Source organism: Cotesia typhae, unplaced genomic scaffold (genome assembly GCF_013202065.1).
Source record: "Cotesia typhae breed Kobodo isofemale line unplaced genomic scaffold, CoteBio_Ctyphae scaffold_152, whole genome shotgun sequence".
Classification (NCBI taxonomy): Eukaryota; Metazoa; Arthropoda; class Insecta; order Hymenoptera; family Braconidae; genus Cotesia; species Cotesia typhae.
In genome coordinates this window covers 7,372,123-7,397,351 of record NW_027423776.1, presented here as the reverse complement: position 1 = coordinate 7,397,351, position 25,229 = coordinate 7,372,123, and the positions used below count along the sequence as shown (strand labels likewise).

General features: G+C 30.1%; 2 protein-coding genes across 3 annotated transcripts; both read left to right on the top strand.

Annotated features, from left to right (window-relative positions):
- Window positions 1-955: 955 nt before the first annotated feature.
- LOC141536365 (cytochrome P450 4C1-like) lies at window positions 956-5,979 on the top strand. The gene is made up of 5 exons (XM_074256843.1): window positions 956-1,118; window positions 1,619-1,684; window positions 1,770-1,955; window positions 2,376-2,546; window positions 5,549-5,979. The coding sequence occupies exons 1-5, from the start codon at window positions 956-958 to the stop codon at window positions 5,977-5,979; spliced, it is 1,017 nt and encodes a 338-aa protein (XP_074112944.1).
- On the top strand, window positions 3,351-5,550 carry LOC141535740 (uncharacterized). Of its 2 annotated transcripts, none has more exons than XM_074255837.1 (2): window positions 3,351-4,950; window positions 5,322-5,550. In XM_074255837.1, exon 1 carries the CDS (start codon window positions 4,042-4,044, stop codon window positions 4,945-4,947), a length of 906 nt encoding a protein of 301 aa, XP_074111938.1. In that variant the 5' UTR covers window positions 3,351-4,041; the 3' UTR covers window positions 4,948-4,950; window positions 5,322-5,550. The 2 variants fall into 2 exon arrangements, with proteins under 2 accessions (XP_074111938.1, XP_074111939.1); XM_074255838.1 differs by lacking the exon at window positions 5,322-5,550 and adding an exon at window positions 5,052-5,068.
- Window positions 5,980-25,229: the final 19,250 nt, after the last annotated feature.

The following is a 25,229-nucleotide window of genomic DNA, read 5'->3' as shown; positions in this document are numbered from 1 at the left end:
AGTACACAATACAACTTGATTTATGTTTCTTAAATGTATACAAAAAATTAGCAAAGCTAATTGTCGATGCATGATATTGTTCTACAATCATCCGGAGATCTTATTTAAGCGAGCAAGAAAAACAAGGCAGGAAGATAGTTTAAAAATCAAATTAACCTTTGTCAAAAACAAAAAATAATCCGTCGAAATATAAATAATTCTCAGTAGATTATTATTATTACGATCATTTGTATTTATAAGATCTGTATCACTAAGTGACGAAACACGACGTGGTCAAGGCCTAACGCGCTTAGTCCACCTAACCGTTGACCTAAGAATATATGAATGCATCTGCCCAATTTCGAGCCGTCTACAATACCGATTACGATATATTTATATTTATAATTCTTCCGAACCTTTTTTCGGTTTATTTTTTAGGTTTGTCGATACACAGCTGCTGCCATACTATTTCCATGAATATATACATTTTAGAATACATATATTGATTGTTTTATACGTATAAAAAAATACAAGCCTATATTAATGTTATTATTGTCATATTTTATTGTATTGGAATTAATTATTAATTCGATTCACGTCACCCGCATCGTTGATAGAAAAAAAAAAAACAATATAATAATTATAAGGTTGTAAATGTCAAACTTATGCATATTATAGGGGCACCGGCAACTTTAATTATTTTATTTTCCTAACATGATGATGTTAATATATATTTTTCATTTAAAAATATACTTTTTTAATTTAGTCAATTTTTTGATTAATCAGCTGAGTGGACTTGCGAAATTTAATAAAATTAAAATTTTTTTTTACTGCTGACAAATATTTATTTTTTAAATTGAGATCAAAATGAATATTCATAAAATTCATAAGACTGAAAAAAATTATTCAGTATATAGCTGGGATTAAATGAAAAAAGTTGAGTAAATTAAAAAAAATTAAAGTAGATGGAAATAAAATGGATTTGGCGGTTTCGATCATTTTAATAGTCGTATTTATTATTTCTCTTGTTAAATTAATAATATACCATTACAAGAGATGGGATTTATACAAAGCTGGTAATAAAATACCGGGACCTAGACCAGTGTTGCCGATTATAGGAAATTCTCATCTTTTTATGGGTAATTGTGATAATAATTTTAACAAAATTATGTCATTATTGAGTAAATATAAGTCTTCGCCAGTAAGAATCTGGTTTGGTCAGATGTTGTTTATTTATTTATTCGACCCTGATCAAATAAAGGTAAGTTTTTAATTTAATCTATGTAAAAAATACCCAGCAAAAAATTTTTCGTCAAATTCAACACAAAAATTTGTATTGATAACTTTTTTCACATTTAATGTTGAATTAACACACCAAAATGTTTAATATTTGATATAAGATTTTTTACACTTTACACAATAATGAAAAAATTTTTTACTGTGTTTAAATTTTATGTTCTTTTGAAATTATACAAAAATTTATAAAAATTCTTATTCAATAATATTTAAATTTTAATATTACACAGTAAAAAATTTTATGCCAACATAAAATTAAACGATACTTAATTTTGATAGATTAGTCAATAATTATATTAAGTGTTGTCTGAATTTTACATAATTTTGCATAGTCCAAAATCAGTTCACAAGGAAAAATTCGTAGAATTTGCTCATCTTTGGCTTGGTACGGGATTATTTACCGCACCTGGTAGGTTTCAAAAGTTAGCTTGTGCAATTTTCAATTCTTGAAAAAATCAAAACACAATAAGTAAAATAATTTTTTTTTTTTCAAGCAAAAAAATGGAAAGTACATCGTAAATTAATCATGCCAACATTTCACTCAGAAATTCTTGAATCATTCTTTGACACTATAAATAAAAAATCTGAAATTTTGGTCCGAATGATGGAACCCGAAATCAATAAAATTGAATTTGATATATTGGATTATATTTCACATTGTGTTCTTGATATTGTTTGTGGTAATTATTTTATTAAAAATTTTATAAAGTATCGAAAAATAATTTTTTAAAAATATTTATAATTTAGAAACGTTGATTGGGATTCCTTCGAATGAACAAATAAATGGAAAGTCATTTTATGTTGGAGTTTTTCCAAAGTAAATATAGAATTTAATATAATTTATATTAATAAATTAATTTAAATAAATAAAAAGGGAGTTATTAATGAAAAAGAATATATATTTTCTATCTAGAATGATAAGACTAATTTATGAGCGAATTATGACGATGCCGATGCATTCTGATATTATTTACAATTTTACAAAATCAGCTCGAGAGCAAAAAGAGAGCATCGAATATTTGCATAAACGAACGCACGATAGTGTAGAACAGAAACGTCGGCTGGATTATAAAACGGTCAAAATGGTGTTTTGAAAATAGCTACACCTAGAAAAAAGGCTTTTTTGGATTTGCTAATTGAATTATCGGACAAAGGAACATTAACAGAGAAAGAAATCTACGAAGAAGTTGATTCGATGATGGTTGCTGCAAATGATACTACTTCAACTATGACTTCATTTGTTGTTTTTATGCTTGCTAATTTTCCAAATATATAAGTGAGTATTTTTTTAAATCTTACAAGAATGTTCAAGAGAAATTTTTTCTCTAAGTGTTTAGTTTAAATATAAAATCAATGCTTAAAGAATGCGTAATAACTTTATTAATAAACATCCTAGCTTAAATTTAATGATTTAAGAAAAATAATTTTTTCAGGAAAAATGTTATCAAGAGCTCTTAGAAATCCAGAATGAGAAATCAAACCGAGAATGGAAATAAGGGAATGAAGATCTAAACCGTATGAAATATTTAGAGACAGTAATTAAGGGGGGAGACTCATGTAAAATTTTCAAAAAATCGATTTTTTTTTTTTTCGATATTCTGAAAGTATACTATGTTGAGCGTGTACTGACGAGCCGGAAAAAAAAATCTCGAATATTTACAAAGTTATGGCTAATACAGTGGAGCGGGTCGGAGTACGTATTGTCAAGTAACGAGCCAGGTAGTCGGGGCGCTTGAAAAGGACCTTTCTATTATAATACCTAGAAATATTTATTTTGTTCAACTACCGAGAATCCCTTTTAGTATATATATATACATACTTTTACATTCCTGCACACGTGTAACATTAGTACACGAATAACCATTAGTATAGAAATATATTTAGTTTAGCTGGAGATTTCTTCGTGTTCAGTCGATTTTTAAAAGCAAAAATGCCGAATTATAAAAAGGCACACGTGGCAATATTGCACGAAATATCTCCAAAAACAAAGTTATCAGGGTAATCAGTTCACCAATAAAGAAGGTGAAAATTTCGAAGCCAATACAAGCCACAATGAGAGTGCCAGTGGCAAAAACTCCATACCCGTGATAGTGAAGAAATTATAACAAATCCTTTACACGGGTACAGGATAATTGAATTTTTTACGGTGTTCACAGCTTTGTCGGAAATTGTGAAGTGCTCGGTGTGTAATCAGAAGATAAAATTCAGTGAGTGTGGTTCCAGAGGTCTTGGTTTTAAAATTGTTATCACATGTCCATGTGGTAATAAAATAATCAATTCAGGTCCTTTCATTCACAACGGATTTGAAATAGACCGGAGAATAGTATTTATCATGAGACTTTTGGGTGTTGGAAGAGAAGGAATAAATGTATTTTGTAACCTGATGGATCTATGCACTGGTTTGAGTAAAAGTTGTTACGCTAACATTGTGGAACACATTTATAATACAGTGAAATTATCATTTGAATTTCTATCGCAGAAGGCAGTGAAAGAAGAGATGGAAAAAAATGTTGAGCGAGGAAGAGAAAAAAATATTTTAAAAGTATCTGGAGATGGTACTTGGAAAAAACGTGGTTTCAAATCAACGTACGGTGTTGCAACGCTCATAGGATATTATTCAGGGAAAGTTATTGATTTGAAAACAAAAAGTAGTTACTGTCAAGGCTGGTTTACTGGAAGAACAAGACTCATACAGAAGAATTCCGTAAGTGGAGTGAGTATCATGAGGATGAGTGTCAACAAAATCACGAAGGTTCGTCAGGAAAGATGGAAGTCGATGCCATGAAAGAAATGTTCTCGACTTCAGAAGAAAAATTTGGAGTAAAATATGGTAACTACATTGGTGACGGAGATTCTAAGACATTCAAGGCTATTCTAGATTTAGAACCTTACGGTAATGAGTTACCAGTAGTGAAGAGTGAATGTATTGGTTATGTAGAAAAAAGAATGGGCTCTCGACTTAGAAATGTAAGAAAAGAAAAGAAACTTTCGGGGAGAGGAAAACTAACTGATAAAGTGGTAAAAAAATTAACAAAATATTATGGTTTAAGTATTCAGAGAAATGTTAACAGTGTTGAAAATATGAAAAAAGCCATAATGGCTACTTATGATCATATTTTTTCCACTACAGAAAATCCCCAACATGATAACTGCCCTGAAGGCGTTGATAGCTGGTGCAAATGGCAGAAGGCTATTGCTCTAAATCGAGATCCTCGAGAGGAAAATTTAGCTCCATTACTTGGTGAAGATTTAAAACAGCATCTTTTACCAATATATCAAGATTTGTCCAAAGATGATTTACTTGAGCGATGCCTTGGTGGTCATACGCAGAACGCGAACGAAAGTTTTAACGCTACAGTTTGGCGATTATCCCCAAAACACCTGCATTCCGGACTAAAAGTAGTCGAAATTTCAGCTTACATTGCTGCTGGGATATTTAATGAAGGTTATACTTCCATATTAAGAATAATGAACCTTCTGAATCTGAATATTGGCACTTATGCTAAGATATTTGCGGATAGTACAGACGAAGAGCGAATAACCCGACAGAATCGTAAAAGCCTTTCAGAGACCAAAGAAGCTCGTTCAGCTCGCAGACAACATCAAATAGATGAAAATCAACTTTTTGAGGAGGCAGAAGGACTGTTATATGGACCTGGAATTGCAAATTAGTCGGTAAGTAATTAATAATTCAGTAAAACTACTCATTTTCCTGTACTGAAACTTTAAACGCGATTATCTCGAAACTACTTTTTGAAAAACTGCTCGTGTTGTAGCTCAAAAAATTATTGACCGATTTGTTTGAAATTTGGTGGGGCTTTTCTCTACATTACTACCGGAAGGATAAACCTGAAACTTCAGGTATTTCTGATTGATTACTAATTTTTTTTGGGGGTAAAAGGATAAAAAAAATAGCCCAAAATCGTAACTTTTTTTTAAGGCTGATTTTATATTGGATTTTATCCTTTTTTTTTTTTAATTTTAAAGGTTTATCCTTTCCGTTTATATCTCCTGAAAAAAAAAAATTTTTTTTTTTTTTGTTTCAGATCAACGGTTCATGAGTGACAAATAGAACAGTTTCGGACCTCGCGTCGGAGGCAGCCTACAAGACATCATGCTGAGCCGCCATTTTGTATTAAAAAAAAAAAAAAATGTTTTTTTATAATCTTAAAATGTTTAATAAAGTTGTGTTAAAAGTTCGAAACAATGAAATTATTTTATCACTGTAAAAAAAAATGTTAAAAAATGACCGATTTCGGGGCATTTACATGAGTCTCCCCCCTTAAAGAAACAATGAGGCTGTTTCCGGTTGCGCCGTTTGCAATGCGTAACCTTGCTGATGATTTAGATATTGGAGGAGGATACACACTGCCAAAAGGCAGCATCGTAGTTTTGGCATTCTTAAAACTCCAACATTCTGCTGATTTTTGGGACAATCCTCTTAGCTTTGATCCTGATAGATTTTCGTCTGAGCAAGCTGTCAAACGACATACTGAAGCATTCTTTCCATTCAGCGCAGGTCTTCGCCACTGTCCTGGTTCAAAGTACGCTATGATGAGTATGAAAATAATTATATCTAACCTTTTGAAAAATTATGTGCTCATAAAAGATAGACATGTTAATATTGAAGATATCGGAATTAAACCGGACATTATTATAAGAGCTTCAAATCCTTTAACTCTCAAAATTAAGCGCAAGTTTTAACGGCTTACATTTTAGTCATTTTTTTTATATGTTATTTAATTTTAGAATTTTTTATTTCCGGATTTAATGTTTTATTCCCAAAAAAAGAAAACGAATTTTAAGATAAAAAATTCTTGAATTGAAGCCTCAAGTTTTCTCGAAAATAATTTTTGATAAAAAAAATTTTTTTTAGTGCATATTCAATCAATAAATATTTAAAAAAAAATTCTTAAATAAAAGCTGTCTACGTTATACTTTTATAAAAAAAAAATTTACAATTATTGAACGAATTAAATAAAATATGAATGACATTAGAACGGAGGATGTAGTCATAAATAGATAATTGTATTTAATAAATAAAAGAGTTCATTAATATCCATCAGAAATACAATTTACTCTTTTGGGACCCCCATAACTAATAAAATAAATAATAAGAAAATAATTATATTAATATGGCAATTTTTATTTGTATATTAATGTTTAAATAAAAGTTATATTACGAGACGGAAATGATTTAACTTTATTCACTCATTATATATTAACAATTGTTATTACTATTATATATTTCACAATACTATAAATTATGATTTTACTTTAACATAATTAACAATTTAAAGCGATGACACGTTATGAGTATGAGCAATAACATAAATAAGTTACATAACTAACATTGAGATTGAGAAAGATATTACATTGCGATTATTAGTGAGTAATGCTAGTGATTTAATGACACATTCATATATTATTTTATAAATAAGTATATTATATGTACAATTGTATAGATGTATGTCGAATAATAAATAAATGTAGGTATGCAAGAGTAGGCATAAAAAATTTAAAGGTTTAAAAAGAAATACAGCGTAGCCTAGAATTGTGGGACAATTAGTTGCCCCTACTGTGTCCACGCGTCACTGTGATAAATCTTATGGCTAGTCGACTTGATTTCCATGCCGATGAGTGTGGAAATAACGTCTGTCATAACAGGGGCTTATGTCACGTGCTCGCGCCCCTATAATGTACATTCATAAACCCAAAAGACCCTTGTATTTATATGGCTATACAAATATATATTCTGTTATTAGAATCGAATTTCAAGCGAGAACAAGAATTTTTCTTTGATTTTTGTTAATTTATTAGGGAAAAATCTTTAAGATATTTGTGTAAGAGTCTTATCTTAATTCATCTAAATTTTTCATTAAAGGCAAATTTTGGAACTGGGAAAGGAAAGGATAAAAAGGAAAGGGGAGATTCGAACCTGGACCATTTGGTTGCGCACCAAAGGCTCTACCAGTTAAGCTAACTACTATTCAGTCAGGTAATTGGTTCGGTTCTTAATAATTTTGCAAAAGTGATCTTTGATTTTTATTTATTTAGAATTCAACTTATTAAATTATATTAAATTAAATTTGTATCAGTGATGGCCGCTAGAAGCTTTGACTCCATGGCCAATAAACAATAAATAAATGAAAACTATCCTTGAAAAACAAAAAATAATAACATGTATTGATATTTAGGATGAATGAAACGTATAAATCACACAAGCTATTTATGAAAGTAACGTTAATAGTTTATAAAATATATGATTTAATGAAATAAAGTTGTGCGAGTCAATGGAGCGACAAGACAAAACGGAAGTCCGAGCCTCTTGACTGAAAGGTCCAAAAGGGATGAGGGATGAGGGGCTAAATTTGGACGATTTCGTGCAGCATATAGTGTCTCCGGCACATAGTTAATGACCGAGCGATCGTGAATGGTTGGCTGTCGAGCGACGAGGATGACGCGTGCACGTCGTAGATCTATAGTCTCCCTTTCGATTCTCATTGTCGTTCGGTACACTACACCATGTACCATATACACCTTTAAATTCACATACATGTCTGTACTTGTATTTACGTGTGTTTGTTCGACTGTCTCCGCTCAGGAAACGTTAACGCCGCTTGCAACGACATCCGCGTAGAGTCCAATCAATCGTTTCAATTCTAAATGGCCAGTAAATCAACAAACACCCTCTTTTAAGATACTTTTGGTATCGACAGTCTAAAGATATCATTCTATTTAATTTGTTTTAAATATCAAAATTTAATTTATTTATTATTGTTAATGACTTTTGGAGTAATGTTTACAATAAAATCATTTTTAATCCTATCAAATCATGTAAATTATTTTAAATCATATCTCTTGTGGGCATTTGTCATTATGAAATTATTTTTAATCATTTTGTTTGATAATTTAAATTTTAAATTACATTCATCAATTATCATTAAAAAACAAATTTGTTCTCAATAAGTGATTAAAAAAAAAAAAAAAAAAAAAAAACGTGTAAAAACCAATGTCAATTTTTCGAGTGACTTGCTCAATAATTTAACGACTTTATGTAAGAAAAGTTATAAACAGAATTATCAAAGTCAACTCGAATTAATTGACGATACAAAAACTGACTTATAGCTCATGTGTGAAATAAAAAAAAAATTGCTAATATTTTAAATTTACGAAATTTGAAAATCGAAGCAGAGTACGGCCTAGAGATCGTCGGCCCGTGTAAAATGATTACCCACACTTATATATTAAGTGTATGATTAATTAAAAATTAACTCGTTAATATTTTATTAATCAATTAATCAAAAAATTGACCTGAACAGTATTGAAGCGTGCAAGTAATTATTTTTTATAGAATTTTCTCAGCTTTTCATTTATCTTTCTCAAATTACTCTAAAAAATTTCTGAAATGAATTCTTAAGCTCGATAGAAAATGTTAATACAAGTCAACACTATTGTTAGATAACCTATATTATGAATAATAAGTTAAATGTAATTAAGTCTTTCTTAATTACTGAATCTAGCTTTAGTAAATTATTCTAAAAATAAATTTTTTTCTTAAAATTTTTGAAAAATTCAATTTTTTCTATTTCTTAAAATTCGGCACAAAATAGCGCGTCAGGCTTATTGATAGCATAAAAAAGTTTCAATGTCAGCGAAGCGGCATTTGCATCAATATAAATCGACGATTTGATCTAATCCTTATGAGATTTACTCGGTTGATTAACCACTACTATTCCAACTATATATCACCATTAATACAGTAGTTATATAATATCCATGCATTCGAAAAGCGGCGGCGAAGTTAGTAGCAGAGAGTATCCAGAGGGAGTCGTTCATTCAATAATCAATTTTATTTAGTTAATAAAACGATTATCCCCACTTTTATATCTTCTCCTCTTTACCTCACTCACTCACTCACTTACTCACTCACTCACTCACTCACTCTTACTATCTCTTTCGGTGCTCCCAATATAATTGACGATCGTATTTGTCGCAACTGTTGTAAATTCACCCTCACCGTGAGCGCTCGACCAAAAATGTAATTTACATCCTTTTATGTTGACGAAATTGAAATATTTGCGAATTAATTTGATCACCAGGGGATTATGACCAAGGCGTAAGCATTAACACCGTCCGACAATACTCCAGACTAACGAAACGCTATCCTAAAATATCCTTTTATTTTTTAAATTATCAATTCTCTGTTACATTTGCTAATTTTATTTTTTTTAACTAAGTTGATAATTCTAAAAAATTAATTAATTTTATCGTTTTTAAAGTATCATTAAAGACAAAAAGTTTAATAAATTATGAACAGTGTGTGATGTCTATTGGTATAGTTACTTTTATTCTTATCATACAAGAATTTAAAAAAACATACTTGATAAAAAAAAAAAAAACAATTAAAAATTGGAGTAAATTTTGAATAAAATTTTTTTTTCGTACCGGTATTGATACTCTTTTCTCAAAACATTACTGAATTAAAAAGGTTCATCTTAACGAATTCTTGAGCCAAAAAATCTTTATCTGGACAATATATTTTTTTTCTCCAGTCTGTGCATATCAAAATTAATGATTGCATATATCAAGTTAAATAGGTTATTAAGAATTTAATGACTCCATAAAATAGAATGAATATATTTAATATCCACACTATGATTCAAATTAGCAATAAAACGTAACTGTTCTTTTAAAAACTTAAAAAAATGCCAAATTGAAATGACAATTAACATTAATAATAAAATAAATATAAATGGCATATAATGATGAAGATAAAAGAGCAAATAAGCTGACAGTAACAAAAGTAATATATGTAAGCGAGTTTAAAAGATAAGTAATTTGTGAGTGGCAATAATTTAAAATTAATTAAAAGCTCACAAAGTTATAACATGGACGTTCAATAAAATCTGCGTTAGATAACTCCGATCTCTGTATTGAATTAATTCTCTTGAAAATTTGTCGTTCGCATTAAATCTTGTTGGATTAGAGGCAATCTCGTTTCAGTCTTTCGCTTTCCCCTATACTCATATATACAATATAGTTATACGGCTTAGCTTTTCGCGTCTATATACATGGACATACATACAGTACAGTATAGTAATATAACTTGGTAGCTTTTCTACACGGCGGCTCGGCTCAATTTTACCCTCGTTCTCTCCTCTATCCCTCTCTCTCTCGTCCTCTTACATCTATCTTTTTCTCTATCACCTTTAAGCTATCATCAAGCGCGTTCTAAAGTAAAACTGCGATACACCGCGCTATTTACTCTGCACCCGATTCCATAGCAATTTATTAGTTTTAATACAACCTACTACCGAGTTGCTCAAATAAATATTCATGCTTTCCGTCTTACCCTCCCAACTCTCTAGTCTATAGTGATACTGGACGGAAGGATCCACCAAGGGGACAAATAAAGGGGCCATTAGTGAGATTGCTTGTTCATTTTTAGTTACCGAGAAAACAAAATCAAATCTTTATCTTTATCATTAATAATTTTTTTTTGTTTCACTTAGCTAAGACAATGTTTTGCAAATTGTTATTGAGCCATGTATGATAACAATAAAAAAAAAAATACTTGATTTAAGAAAAAATTTATTCTTACTTCAAGATATTCAGGTCAAATTGATTTAAAAAATTTGCTCGCGAATTAAGAACACAAAATTTAAGAATAAAGAAATGAAGTTCTCCATTTTTTATTTGATTAAAAAAAATAGTCTTGAATGGAGACAACTCTTAAAATACAGAGATCCGCTTTTATAAACTAGAAATCTGCAAAGAAAGTCTGTATGGCACCCAGGAACCATAAGGGCGTATAATAACAATTCTATTTTTTTTTCTGTCCAAAAAAATTTTTAGTCTGAAGAAAATTTTTTTTTTGCATTTCTGCACGTTTCATACAAAAATCTCCGTTACGGGATGCATGTCCGTTTAATTTTCTTCTTTTATGAGAATTAATTTCTAAAATAATGCATATTTAAAAAAAAAAATAAAAAATTATGACCAAATCAGGACAAACATAAAAATTGTCTTTACATAGTCTTATCAAAAAATTTTCACAGCTTTCAATTATAACGAAGTTTTTTATTTTTTAAATATTTAATATTTGATATTTGTGGATGTTCTCATTTATGTTTGATCAGTGCATTGACTTCATACTTACATAAGTGTAATTGAATCAATAATCTTTAAACCGATTGTAAAATCAATATGTTTCGTAGTTTTTTTTTTTTAAATATTAAAATATGACAAGGATTTTTAACGTTACAATAATTATTACAATAATGAATAATATTCAGAGGATATAAAAATATTTATGTATATTTTTTCTAACTCATAAAACAAATAAAAATTTTTATTGGCTGCATGACAGTCAATTAAAATTCTTACAATAATTTATTTCTTCAAATTCAGCGATCATTTCAGCTAGCAATAATAATGATAATTAATTGATGAAATGATATGATTTAAAATTCATAAGAAAAAAAACTCTAAAGAGGATTTAATTGTTGGGTACGGATGAAACAATATGACTTTAGCGTATATAAATTAAATGTACGTAAAAGGATAACTTAATAATCGTTTGAAGCCGTAATATTATATCTTTGGACAGTAATGACAGGGTGCGCCGAGATATGCCTGTGGCTGTGGATCGATAAAGCTTCAGATTGCTAGAAAGATAGTCACTAAGGCTGACTTTTTTATTATTTTTCGAGACAATCACCAATTTAATTATATACGACATTCTATTATTTTTATCGTAAATTCATCTTTTTTTTTATTATTCAAATTTTCAAATTAACAAAAATAGTTTTCAACAAAATATCCAGAAATTACTCTTTAAATTATTTGGCTCTGTTTGAAACTTACTATTTTTTTTTAAATTTATTACGCAGTATTTTGCATTAAATGCATAAGCACAATCAAGAAAATCTCACAATCCTATATCTTTATATACATACACCAACCAAAGTTAGTGTTCAGCGAATACAAGATTCGATACAACAATACTTTAAAAGTCTATTTCAGAAGTCAACTCTTTTACCCTTGACTGCTTCGAACGTTCGCAACAACTTGGAGTAAACTTTGAAATACTATGATTACTTTTGCGCTCTATCGAAATGCAACGTTACACTCTCTCACATATATGTCGCACAGCCACGAATCCATACATTTATTTTCTAGTTTATCGGATTATATTTCATCGTGTCAAAGCATCTAAATTGCAGACAAAACCTTTAAACTTTATTATTTTATTATTGATTATAAAATTACAGTCTTCATGCGCCCGTGAAAAAATTTCTGATGTGGCCATATATGACTTGATCTGGTCATATATGACCAAGCTCTATGTATAAGAATAAAAAAAATAGCTAATTATGATTGTTCAATTTTTTTTAGAATTTTTTTTTAGAATTAAACAAAAAATTGGCTTAGTAGATAATTAAACTAGAACTTACCGTAGAATAATCTCCTTAGAAGTGTCATAAAATAATTTATAATTAAATACTTAATACTTTCAAAATAACTCTCTTGCAATGAAAAGATTCAGCGACCATGCGCCATCTGTTGGAAAATTTAAACACTATTGAGGTCGAAAAGTTATATATGGGCATATATAAGACCTTTAAAAAAAAATTATCATATAAATATGTTTCAAACTTTTGATAAAATTTTCTGATCATGTATTGCTATTGTGTTCTGCCTAAAACATTACTATTGTTGTTCAACAATTAGTCTTCCAGTTTCGCAAAGCATGTAGTCTACATTATCTGTATTTAACGCTTTACTTCTATTCTCTATTCCGAATTTCACTTGACTGGTTATTTGTGAAATGTGACATGTCACATTTGCCATAGTGTTTCGTTGCCTTTAATTCTAATTCTTCTATCTGAAATACAAACACTCACAACACATAATATGTTAGTACATAAATATACACCGGTAGAGGTAGAGCTATTGCTATCACATGTATAGTAACGAGGGAAAATGTGTGCCAGAGTATTTGTACCTACACGTTTAGTTGTTTTCTGTATGGGATCGTAACAAGAAACGAGTAAAGAATCTTGTTTTCACTGTATACAACAGAGGCAATCGATTATTGTCTCTCGCTGTCTCGCATTGCCTGATATTGCCGCATAAAACGATTATTGTCGTACATAATGTGGATGCTGGTATATATTAAATAGATAAAACAAAAAGTGTACCTTCATTGTTATTGTTATATTATTGTAAGGATCGTTAACGCATATGAGATTAGACATTCAAGCAATATTGCAGTTATATACTAAAGTTGCATTATGTGCACACACGAGCTAAGTCAAGGTTACTTTTACGACGTTATATATCTTGTATTATGTTAACATCCACGATCGTTAATTTATGTAAGATGATAGATGATTTTATAGAATTTATTATCGTAAAAACTGTATAGTACGCATGTGATATGATATTTAAATTGTATTCTTCCAGCAGGGATTTATTACAATCCGTAGTCTATCGTTTACGGAAAAAAATATATGACAAGAACGCATCCGTTCAAAAATTCTTATAAATTTTATGTAATCGAAATATTTATGATTTTTAAGGACTTTTAAAAACAAAACAGATGCTGCTTCAAAATAAAACAAAGTTTATTTAAAACTCCAAAATTTGTAACGGAAAAAACTGTTAACAATATCTTTCACGTAGGAATTCATCATGTGAGAGCAAATTTTTCGAACATTGTTCAAAAATCTATATTGTTTATTGTTCTTTATAAGAATGGAGGATAAAAAATGCAGTATACAGGATAGAATATTGTAAAAAAGAGAACAGTACCAGAAACGGGATGCATTGTCTTGATTTTACAGAATATCTTTATTGGGAATGACACTAGAGTGCAGAAGTGAGAGCCAACCTGACGTGGTGTGTATATGGTTAGTTTTGTGTAGCATAGATATAGGTTATCCGAGTTTGAGTCGTACAAGAGATCAGGGTGTGTATTGGTAATATAGAGTAGAGGCTTTTATAGTTTTGGGATCACAAGCTGAATGCATTGAAACGGCAAGAGCTACAACGCCCGACGGTTTTTCCAATCAACCAACTTGCTGAATTTGTTTCCCCAAACGTCGGTGTGTGTTCAAAGTTATTGATTGCCGTCCTAACCTATCCACCACATGGGCACATATAGTGTGTCTCGTTTTAACTATATGGCCCGGCCCTACGTCCAATGCTCGTTTCGTTTCTGCTCGTTTCGCCTCGTTTCCCAGCCACGTTATAGAGGTTATATATACATCTATCTCTATGCATATATTTGTTTGGTTCTACATCTCGCGTGTGCCACATATCTATATATAAATATTTATACTTATGCGTTATTTTCTACTGTATGTGCGGATATAAAGTACTAAACATGTCGGTAGCGCTCTCTCTCGGGCGGAATAATGATCATTTCCAATGACCTCTATTCCATAATTTCAGCGTATCGTCACTCTACGTAATTTATGTTACAGTGGATTGCGTTTTATTGTAATTAACTTCTTTGGGGGTAAACAGATCCTGTGAAATGTTGATTTTTAAATTACAATCAGCTTTTATGATTTAAAATTCTAAATCAATTAAAATCAATTGATTTAAAACAAAGTTTGGAAATTCCAAAAGTGCACGCCTCGTAACGTTCATTTATTTTTACATAGAAAAAAAATTGAGTAATTTTTACTGAGTGTTTTATAATTTTTTTGAATTATTGGCGCCCATTTTTCTGGCCATACGCCATCAAAAATAGTTTATCGAATTTTTAAAAATCTTTTTTAATTAAAAAAAAAATAATCTGATCAATTTTAAAATGATAAATAAAAATTATAAATTTAAAACTCTAAAATTTTCCAACAAAACTGACTTTCACGCAGCATTAAATCATAATGAGTTTGTTAAAACGTAATTGATATATTTATTTTCTTGAAATGTTGATAAATAAACAAACAAATCCGTAAACGGATAATTTAGCCTTGCATTTATTTACAAATCCGCTAATGGTGTTAAAACATCTTGAAATGTGTCTACCATAGCGGCTTTAAAAATCTAATAAAACGATTTTCTCACCTGTAAAGAGTGAGCTAAACAGCAAGTGTCTCTCATCTGGTGTAACAACGAATCGATCGGATCGCTCTCGATTTACGTTGAGAGATTTATGCACGATTCGAGTAGCTATCTCACCTTTTACCAGATATTCTTGCACGTATGCTTGCCTACTCACTTACTCACTTACTCCTTACCTTGGTAACTTTCCATACGGACTCTTCTTTGGCATGTCTTTAACTCGCCCGCACATCGCAAATATATATCTTTAAACGATGTATATTTTTTTATTCAATATACCGAGAAGCCTCTCACTTATTTGCGCAGATACTTACTTTTTATTTATTTATTTATTTATTTATTTACTTCTTTGCCAAATCGCCGCTTATATCGCAACGTTTCCACGATTTGGAAGAGACTCCGAGACACCCGACTCCTTTTAAACGCACCCTTTGAAAATTATTACCTGCCCTCGTGCGCTCAATGCTATCGCTTCTTCTTCTGGAAGACCACTCAGACAGCCTTTTTCTGCTATACATACTCTCTTACACTGACTACATGTCTTCTTCTTTGACACTCAACTTCGTAATGCTCGATAATCATCCTGAACTTTACTTTCAATCCATCAGTATTCTCTGTAAGACTTTTTTTAGCTAATGCTTGACCTTTCGGAAATTACTTATACTGAAAAGAACAAAAATTATTATCCCGACAAGGATTTCTCTTAAGAATTATTTAAAATGGACAATTTTTGTTTACAAATTTTTTGATAAAATAATTTTAATATCTAGCCATAATCGTACGATGAGAAAAAAAATTTATTTTGAAAAATATACGCATTTTTGTGACAAGATATTAATTTTTTATAAATTTTAATTTTGATTTTTTTTTTTTAACTCAAAAATAAAATCGTTAAATAATTAAACAAAAATTATTTTATTATTATTAATATTAAATTAATAGTTTTATCTTTTTCACAAAAATTAAAGAAGCAACTTTAACAAAAATAACCTTTACAAAATACTAAGAAAAAAAAACCTCTCCCCTATTATTAAATACCTTTTCAATAACCTTATTTCTTAAAATCGATAAAAAGATCAAGTGCAAGTCCATGTTCCAAAAGATGAATCGATATAAATTTTCTACCCGTCTAAAACCAAACAAAATAATTTCCTTTAAAAAAGAGAAAACTTTAAAATTTTCAACCTAAAAAAAAAAAAAGAAAAATTTTTACCTTTGTATCAAAAATTCGAAGGGTCTTCAAAGTAAGCCGTAATAAATTTCCTTTTATCATTCACTTAAAACTAAAAAGTAAAAATAGCTGTCTATAACAATATATTAAATGAAAATAATTACTTGTGAAGCCATCTGTTGATAAATCTTTTAACGTTAAATCAGATAAGATTAGTCCACTCAAATAATAAATAGTCTACGATTGGAAAGCTTGTTTAACCCTCCGATATTTTTTACAATAAATTACTGGAAGTGAATTTCCAAAAGAAGAAAAAAATCTCTTACCGTTACTTTATAATGAAAAAAAAAAAAAAAAAAAAAAAAAAATTTCTTATTATAATAAAAGTGACAGATAGACATGAATAAGAAGGAAGGATAGGCACAGAGGGGGAGACAGTAGGACATGAGCGTCAGAGTCAGAGGATAGGAGCAAAGAAGCTGTGCGATCCTTGCATTCCTGGGTTGCATTGCGATATAATATACGAGCGGTAAGGAAGCAGTCGGCTTTCCTTAACGACAAAGGAATAAGAAGTTAAGGTTGAGTATAGTATCGGGATTGCTATATAATATAATACTACACTAACTATAACTGACGAAAGACCGATACAAGGAGCAAAGGGACACTCGGGAGGAGGACAGTCAGTTTCAAGGTTGGGGGTGACGGCACCGGAGTAAGGTGAAACAGGACCAGGAGGAGAGGGAGGGTATTATGGCTATAGATGCCGCTGAACGGCATATTAGGACGGTATGTCAAGCTCGGTGGTTCGATCGAGGTATGTTTATATTTATATGTGTACATATATAATATAATAACAATAATCCCGGTGGTCTTATTTTTCTCTCTTCTCTTTTATTAAATGTTAAATCTCTCTTTCCATTATATATATTTTATGTGCTTTCTATATATACTCTCTTTTACTCAGTCTCAGTTACATTATATTAGTCTGGCAAGAACGGCCACTGGTCCTTGCGTCACCACATGTCATCACGAGGACCACTGATTTACATCCGAGTGACTCGTCGCTCGAAAATCTCAAAGTAAAGCGATCTCAGATGCGAGATGCCAAATAAGAAATAGAGGGAGAGAAACAAACCAAAGCTTATACATAAAATATATATGACCGTCATATCGTTATGCTTTTAACTGATGGGGATAACTTTAATAAAACCGACAAAGGCACAAAACCTTTTTAAATATCCCAGCCCTTCATCATACTCTACAAGCTTGCTTACAATTCATAAATTTTAACTCAAATCATATTTCTATTGTCTTTAACAACTGGTAGATTTAAACATTATTTATTGGTCTATCGATTGTTTGATTTGACCATTTTTTTACCGCCCTTTTAGGATTTAAATTTGTGATTTAGATCCTAATCTTATTTATAATATACATAATTTTAGAAAAAAATTTATCATGGAAAATCAGAAGACTGAAAAAAAAAATTATCATGAATTGAGAAAAAAATTCTTAACCAAATAAATAATTTAAAAAAATTGTATTGTCTTGATCTTCAAAATTATTTTCTTAATTTTTTGTTTCTGAGTATTTATTTATAAATATTTGCGAATCTCTCCGGAAATTAACTTAGATATTGTTTTTTAGTGAATGTTCACACTTAAACAGAACTATTTCTCGACTATATGTAACTATATATGAAGTATACAAGATTATGTAGGTTTTTTAGCGTGTCAACTCAGCATCAGAGTAGCACGGCGGTCTGTCCATAATACCATTATAATATAACCCCAACGTGTTTTTAATTCTCGGCATGCCTCCACATCGATTCATATGAACTCGACGATGCGTTTATAGCTTATACGCGAGTGTGTCGGCACTAACAGGTGTCTCCGATATGGCATGTTACTGCTGCTAGTTGCGTTCAGGTACACATTACATACACACACATACACACAAATGTATATTTATAAACAAGAGATTCAATATTAATGTGCAACCATAACGAGAATAACTGTTTGTTATAGTTTTTTAGAGACAGGTATGTTTGACAAACGAGACTTTGATATACAGTAATATCTACTCTACTTTTTTATAATTTATTATTTACATTTTATTATCTTTTATTTGAAAATAACATTTGAATAATAATAAGCCGTAATTTCGTAAAAAATATTTTTTTGTAGAAATTTTAATTAGAAATTCTAAAATTTGTGCATGCATGATCTAAAACCAATGCATGATGATCATTTCAACAAAAAATGGAGCCATTATTCTGGGGGTGCTTGTTTTTCAGGAAAATTGTAGGTGTGATATTTTATAATAATTTTAATGAAATAATATGAATTTTTCATAACTGTAAAATTTTTTCCGGTCTTTTTTTCCGATTATCATCTACTGTAATCGACAATCAAAAGATCAAAATCAGTGAATGCATCCCTCGATCTTAAAATAGTTATCATACGAGATACTCACCCTCTTACCTTGTTCTTTCCTTTTTATTGAATGCTGATTCCACGGGAATACTGAAACTGAAAACTATGCAGCTTAAATACCGAGAAGTGCTGTATACGTGGAGTGCACAGCACAATATACAGTAACAGGATGAGAATTGTCGACTGTCGACTGTTGGCATGAGCATGAACCAGCGAGAGTGAGTCCTTGTAGCAAAGTAGCGGTAGCATCCCCGGGATCGGCCTCGAACCAAATGAAACACGCGCCACATAAATTGTCCCTCTGTCTGGCTGGGTGAAAGCTGGATTTGTTACAGTTTGCACTACTCGAAACCAACCGACGTGTCTAGTGTAGTCTCATCTCTACTATGCCTACTACTACTACTCACACTTACACTTATACTACTACATCTCCTAGCAGTTAAAGAATCCATAGTCTCCGAGGAAGAATCACTGAGTCTTATCTCTTGTTTTCATTCTACCTTCTTTAACTTCTTTATTTTTCCTTTTTTCTATTTCCTCATTATCTTTCTTTCATTGTCCTTTCACCCGTTATAAGTTTCTTTATATCTCTATAATCACACGTGAGTCTTTTCTATGATCCTATAATACTTTAATCATCAATAATAACCAAAAAAAGTTATCGTTAGTTGTGAAAAAATTGGAAAATCAAAATTTCTATTACATACAATTTATTGAAAAAAAATATGAAGCATAATTATTAATTTTTTGCACCATAATGCTACACATAAAAAAATTTTGAAAAAAATTCATCTCGAAATTTTTTTTAATTTAGTAATTTATGCTTATTAAAAAAAATTCTTTCAACAGGCATTGATTATGTTAATTAATCAGTACAATTTTTATAAAAAAAAGTTTAATGCCTGAAAAGATAATGAGAAGTAGTGAAGGTTGATAAAAATGATGTTTATGTATGTATTCTAATAGTAAAATTAAAAATAAAAAAAAAAAAGGGAACAAGATCTTTTATGTAAATGTATAAGGAGTTTATTCGAGTGTTGACAGAGACTTTAAAGATGTTAATGGACGTTAGCCGCCCTTGTTATGGAATTATCATTAAAAACCCGGCGGCCATTTATATAAGTATGGAAGTAGTAGATCTGTATAAACACAAGTGGTCTGCATCACACACGGTCATCCATCGGATCTCCGAGACCTCTATTTTACCAGCAAACGGATAAGTACGACTCCCAATTATAATAAATACCAATTAACGAGAAGGCGACGACACCCCTCAACTTGAGAGAGAAAATAAACATACCCGCGGTGCATTATTATTATTCACCTTATTATTCTCTTTCTCATTCTGTTCTTATACTTATACTTAGTTACTTACTCAGTTCTTATTCCTGTATTTTATTTATTTATTTATCCTTTTTTATTTTAAATTTTATTTTATTTTATTACATTATTTTTATACTTGAGGTTTCACAGCATTAAAGAGAATAACAGAGAAAGATGGGGATAAAAGAAAAGGGTATAAGAGAAAACAGGATATTATATTATTACGATTCGTCGTCTGGTGAAGCAAACCATAACTTGTGGTCTCCTTGCCGTATAAGTGCCACTTAGAAGAACCGTGCTCCCGTATAAATACACCTACCAAGATCGGATCAATCCAACTGGAGCTGGAGCTTAAGCTGGAGGGATTCTGCTTATTGCTATGTGACTTGATCCACCACCAGCATCACCACCACCATCTCCGCCACCACCAGTCCTCTCATTCTCAATTCGACGAATGCACCAAGAACACTTTGATCACTCCCATTTTTTATGATATAAGTATTTTTAAATTAACATATTATACCTTATTTATTTTAGTAATATTATTGTCCCGAAAAAAAATATTCATTGATTTCAATTTAATTATCTTGTTTAATGTATTACTCATGATCTTATAATTCGGCTTTCATTTTTAATTTATTATTATTTTTTACTTTAAAAAACTCAGTATTATTCGTTAGACAATCTCATTTATTTCAAACTTGGTAGTCGTAATATATGGAAGGAGAAGACGTTTATATTGACGAGAAACAAGTTAAACTTTAAATGATTTAATTATTAATGAATTATTTACAAGAATTTTTTTTTCTTTTTCTTCGGAATTTCCGAAATTAGAAATAGCTTTTTTTATTATTAAGGACCTTTAAATTTTTTTATTTTTGAGCTGTGATCAATTTAATCATCTACTTATTCGCTTGTAAAAATATAAAATATTATTAATTGATATTTTTCTTCTTGCTAATTATTATTTGAAGGCACATTTATTGGTTATAAATTTTATTTTTTTATATATAACATTTATTATTATGTACACTATTGACCCTGTGATTGGCTGCTGGGTTTATTGGTCTATAAAATAAAATAAAATCCTGTCTAGATCATTTCAGAGAGTTATCAATTGTAAAAAAAATTTTTTTAACTGAATCATTAAATATTTTTTCAATGTTTTAACGGAATTATTCTAATGTTTAATTTTTTTCTGATATTAAGAAACATCTTGAATTTTTCTGGTACCGATTTTCAACTTGTAAATAATTTATAAAGGCTGGGAATATCGATTATCATGAAATATTGGGTAAAAGTTAATTTATAAGTTCATTAACTTAAAAATTTTAAATAAATAAGCTATTAAAAATAACACTAATGATTTTTATTTTAAAAATTAACACCTTATAGTTAACTTACGTGTACGGAAACTACTCAGAGAACATGCGCCCTCTGTCAGTCCGTCAGACCAATTAGTAAATATTATTTATTAATAATAAAAAAGTGTACCTTTGTAAAATTGTTGTTTAATTTTTTTTTATGTAAATTAATTATAAATTTGTCTTATTCTCTTAATAATATACATTTAGAATAAAAAAATATCAATGAACTCGATTAATAATTTCTAAAATTATTGAAGTATAAAAAGTTACCTAATTTATAAATAAAAAAATAATTTAGTAATATTACAGATGAGTTGATGGGATAATTAAATTTTTTGGTTATTTGAGATAAGTTAATAAAAAAAAAAAAAGGGTGTTTAAATTATGAAAAAGCATGAAGAAATAATAAATAAAAAGAAATGGTTTAAATTAAAAATGAAATTATGAAATAAATTATAAGAAGTGAATAAGTAAAGTAATAGTGAGATTATTGAAGCATAACATCTTGAATATTGGTTGTATCATCGAATCAATTAATATACAGGCGATTATAGACGGATCGTTGGTGGAACAGGTAAGTTATAATGAGAAGTGAGAAGGAGTGAGATAATACACAGTAAGTGAAATGAAACAGTCTTTAAATGTTCTCTGAGCGTAACGATGACGACGCAACTAAATGTTCATAATACCATAATGGGTAGCTCATAAAAAAAAAATATCCATAAATAAAAAAAAAAGTTGAAACGCGAGATCATTCCGCTGGATCCTATCTTATCCTCTACCACTCCGTTATGGTTCAAACACTTGGTGTTATAGCTAACGTTAAACGGTACTGATATACCCCCATTGCAAGAACATCAACTTCCTGGAATCAATCACTCGAAACGATTAATAAGGAAGAAATTGCTTGTAACCCGCTGCATATACATATATATACACTATGCTATCGACATCCGGCCGTATATATTTTATAAGCTACTTGACGAATGTAGGGCGGGATAATCGAACATTTGAATTATCCTACTTTTTGTATTATTATATTTATTTATTTATTTATTAAATTTTGGCCCTAGGGAAAGAAAGTGCTCCTTAAGGACCATCATAATTAAATACATTTTATAATGAGTACATACAAAATTAAAGTAATATTGGAATAACATATTAATTATTATTTTCTTACCGCAATATTTAATAATTAATATATTTATTGTAACTAAGCAATTTAAGTAGGTTTTAATTTGAAAAAAATTGACAATAAATAAATAATAAAAAATTGTAAAAATTTTTTAATAGCTTCTTTAAATTAGTAAGTTAGAAAAAGGTAATTCGTAAAAAAATTAACGATTGTTTGAATGTATGTTTCCAAAAACGCAAAAAAAAACTATTTCTTGCAAGAAAAAAAATTTATTGATTTTTTATGACAGAAATAAATAATTGAATAAAAATTCTCTATGGAAAAATTTTTAATTAAAATTCCTAAATTATTACCTTACAGACCGGCTAAATTTTTTAGTAAACATGTTTTAAACAAAATAAAAATTTTTTAGATAATGACAAAATTTTATTCATTTTTAACATTAAAATTGAAAAAAATATTATATGAACAGCATAATATCCGTAAAAAAAATCATTTTCATAAAAATAGAAGCATGCCATTTTGAGCATATGATCTTTGTGACTAAGTTTAACCCGAATTTTTCAACAAAGCCATCTGCAGACCAAATGATAAAAGCTAAAAGTAAAAATTTAAAAAATGAAAAATTATTCAAAAATTTCATACAGAAATTATGAAACACCCACTCAAACAAAGAACATTTTCATGCATAAATATTTTTCTATAGAAAATACCCGCTGTAAAATAGGAAGTAGGTCAGTCGGTGTTGTCTGTGAAAATTGACAAGATAAAAGAAAGTGTCAGAAGGTCTATCGTCCATCCCTCAAATATTCAATGAAAAATTAAAAGTGAATCGAGTTTCTGCAAGGATTCAGTCTCTGACAATAGGTATCATAAATAATTTTCTCCAATACCCACTTCATACATTTACCTAGCAGGTATAGAAATAAAGTCACCACCAAATTGAAACCTGTCATAAGGCAGTGGCAGTCTAAAAAAAAAAAAAAAAAACTAAAATGACAACCTGCAATGCTAAGTAAACCATTTATCCAATAAAGAGAAAGTAAGTTTGCAATACAGTTATTAATCACCATCAGACGTATTAAAGTACTCCGTAGAGACCAATATCAATGTCCGAAAATACCCGTCTTGCTACATTGTACCCGTATCAGTGCAATAAATAAAATTAACTTAACTTAATAAAAACAAAGCCAAAATAAATAAAAGGTATAAAATATTACAGCAGTATCCATTAAATAAAAAGATGTCAGTTTGTATAAAATAACATACCGGGTAGTCGTAAGTAAGGTGGGCCGAGTTTAGCGTAAAACGAGCAAGGTATAGGTTAGGTATCATCCTTTATTCACGGGTTCTTTCAACAGACTACTTCCAAATCCACATTATACCCATCTCTCTTTTTCTCTCTCACTCTCTATCTCTTTTCTATCAGCCCCTTTTTCCTCTGTCTTTCAATGAATACTAAAAGTTAGTGAATGCCGTTTCGCCTGTGATATTAGTTATACTTAATTCAAGACACGAGACTACACTATATACGAAACTGATGAGTCGTAGAGAGGAAATGCATCAAGAGCTAAAGCTAAAGCTAAAGCTAAAGAATCGAGAAGAAAAATAAATGAAAAGAGCAAAAAAAATCCGGTAAAAGGTTAGACCTGCTATTAAAGGTTCGTGTAAAATATATTTTATCTCCTATTTATTTTTATACTTATTTAAATCCATCGCGTTGCAACTTATATTTTCATTAGCCTTTGAAGCGTTGGAATGAGCTCGTAAACCGTTTCACCTGTGCCTCAGGCGTCCTTCATCCTCTTCTGGCTGTTCTGCCTGGGTTCAACCACCCCCTCATCCAGCCAATCCACCTTCTTTCATTTACCTGGCTGCTTACACCATGCCCTTTCGTCTCTTAAGCTAAACTTGGGGTACCAACACTCTGGCATTAACGGATCATCATCGACATCAACGTCCAGGTATGTGTATTAGTTCTTGCTTATGTTCGAATTAATGTAACAGAGTGTACCTATCTTGGGTGCTTCAATTCACTGCTTGTACTTTCGCAGTCAACGTGTTGGTATGTGAAAAGCTTGCTTGATTCAAAACATTGGATAGCTTGGATGAGATATATTATATGGATACACTGATAGTGAGTTGAGGATTATGAAGCAAAACAGTACTCCTCATCTCATGTTACTGCTGGTTATCTCGCTCTTCTCATTTCACGGTGCTCTACTGATTGATTTTCGACTTGTGGCGATCATGTTTTATGGACATTGGAAGTATTTATGTCCATTGCTCAGCTCTCCTGCCATATGCTAGGCCTCTAAAGACCAGGAATGTAAATTAAAGTTATTATTGAAAATTTAAATTATCGTGATCACGGCTCTCGATTGTAGATAATTAAATTTACTCACGTTTGTGATTGATTGTGATATTACGCTGCAAAAAATCCC

Excerpts from the sequence above, each read along its gene's own strand:
- LOC141536365 (XM_074256843.1), top strand. The coding sequence starts at position 956 with ATGGATTTGGCGGTTTCGATCATTTTAATAGTCGTATTTATTATTTCT. Across the intron at positions 1,956-2,375 it reads TGTTCTTGATATTGTTTGTG|CTACACCTAGAAAAAAGGCT; the intron begins GTAATTATTTTA and ends TTTTGAAAATAG. Across the intron at positions 2,547-5,548 it reads GCTTGCTAATTTTCCAAATA|TCTCCCCCCTTAAAGAAACA; the intron begins TATAAGTGAGTA and ends CATTTACATGAG.
- LOC141535740 (XM_074255837.1), top strand. The coding sequence starts at position 4,042 with ATGGAAGTCGATGCCATGAAAGAAATGTTCTCGACTTCAGAAGAAAAA.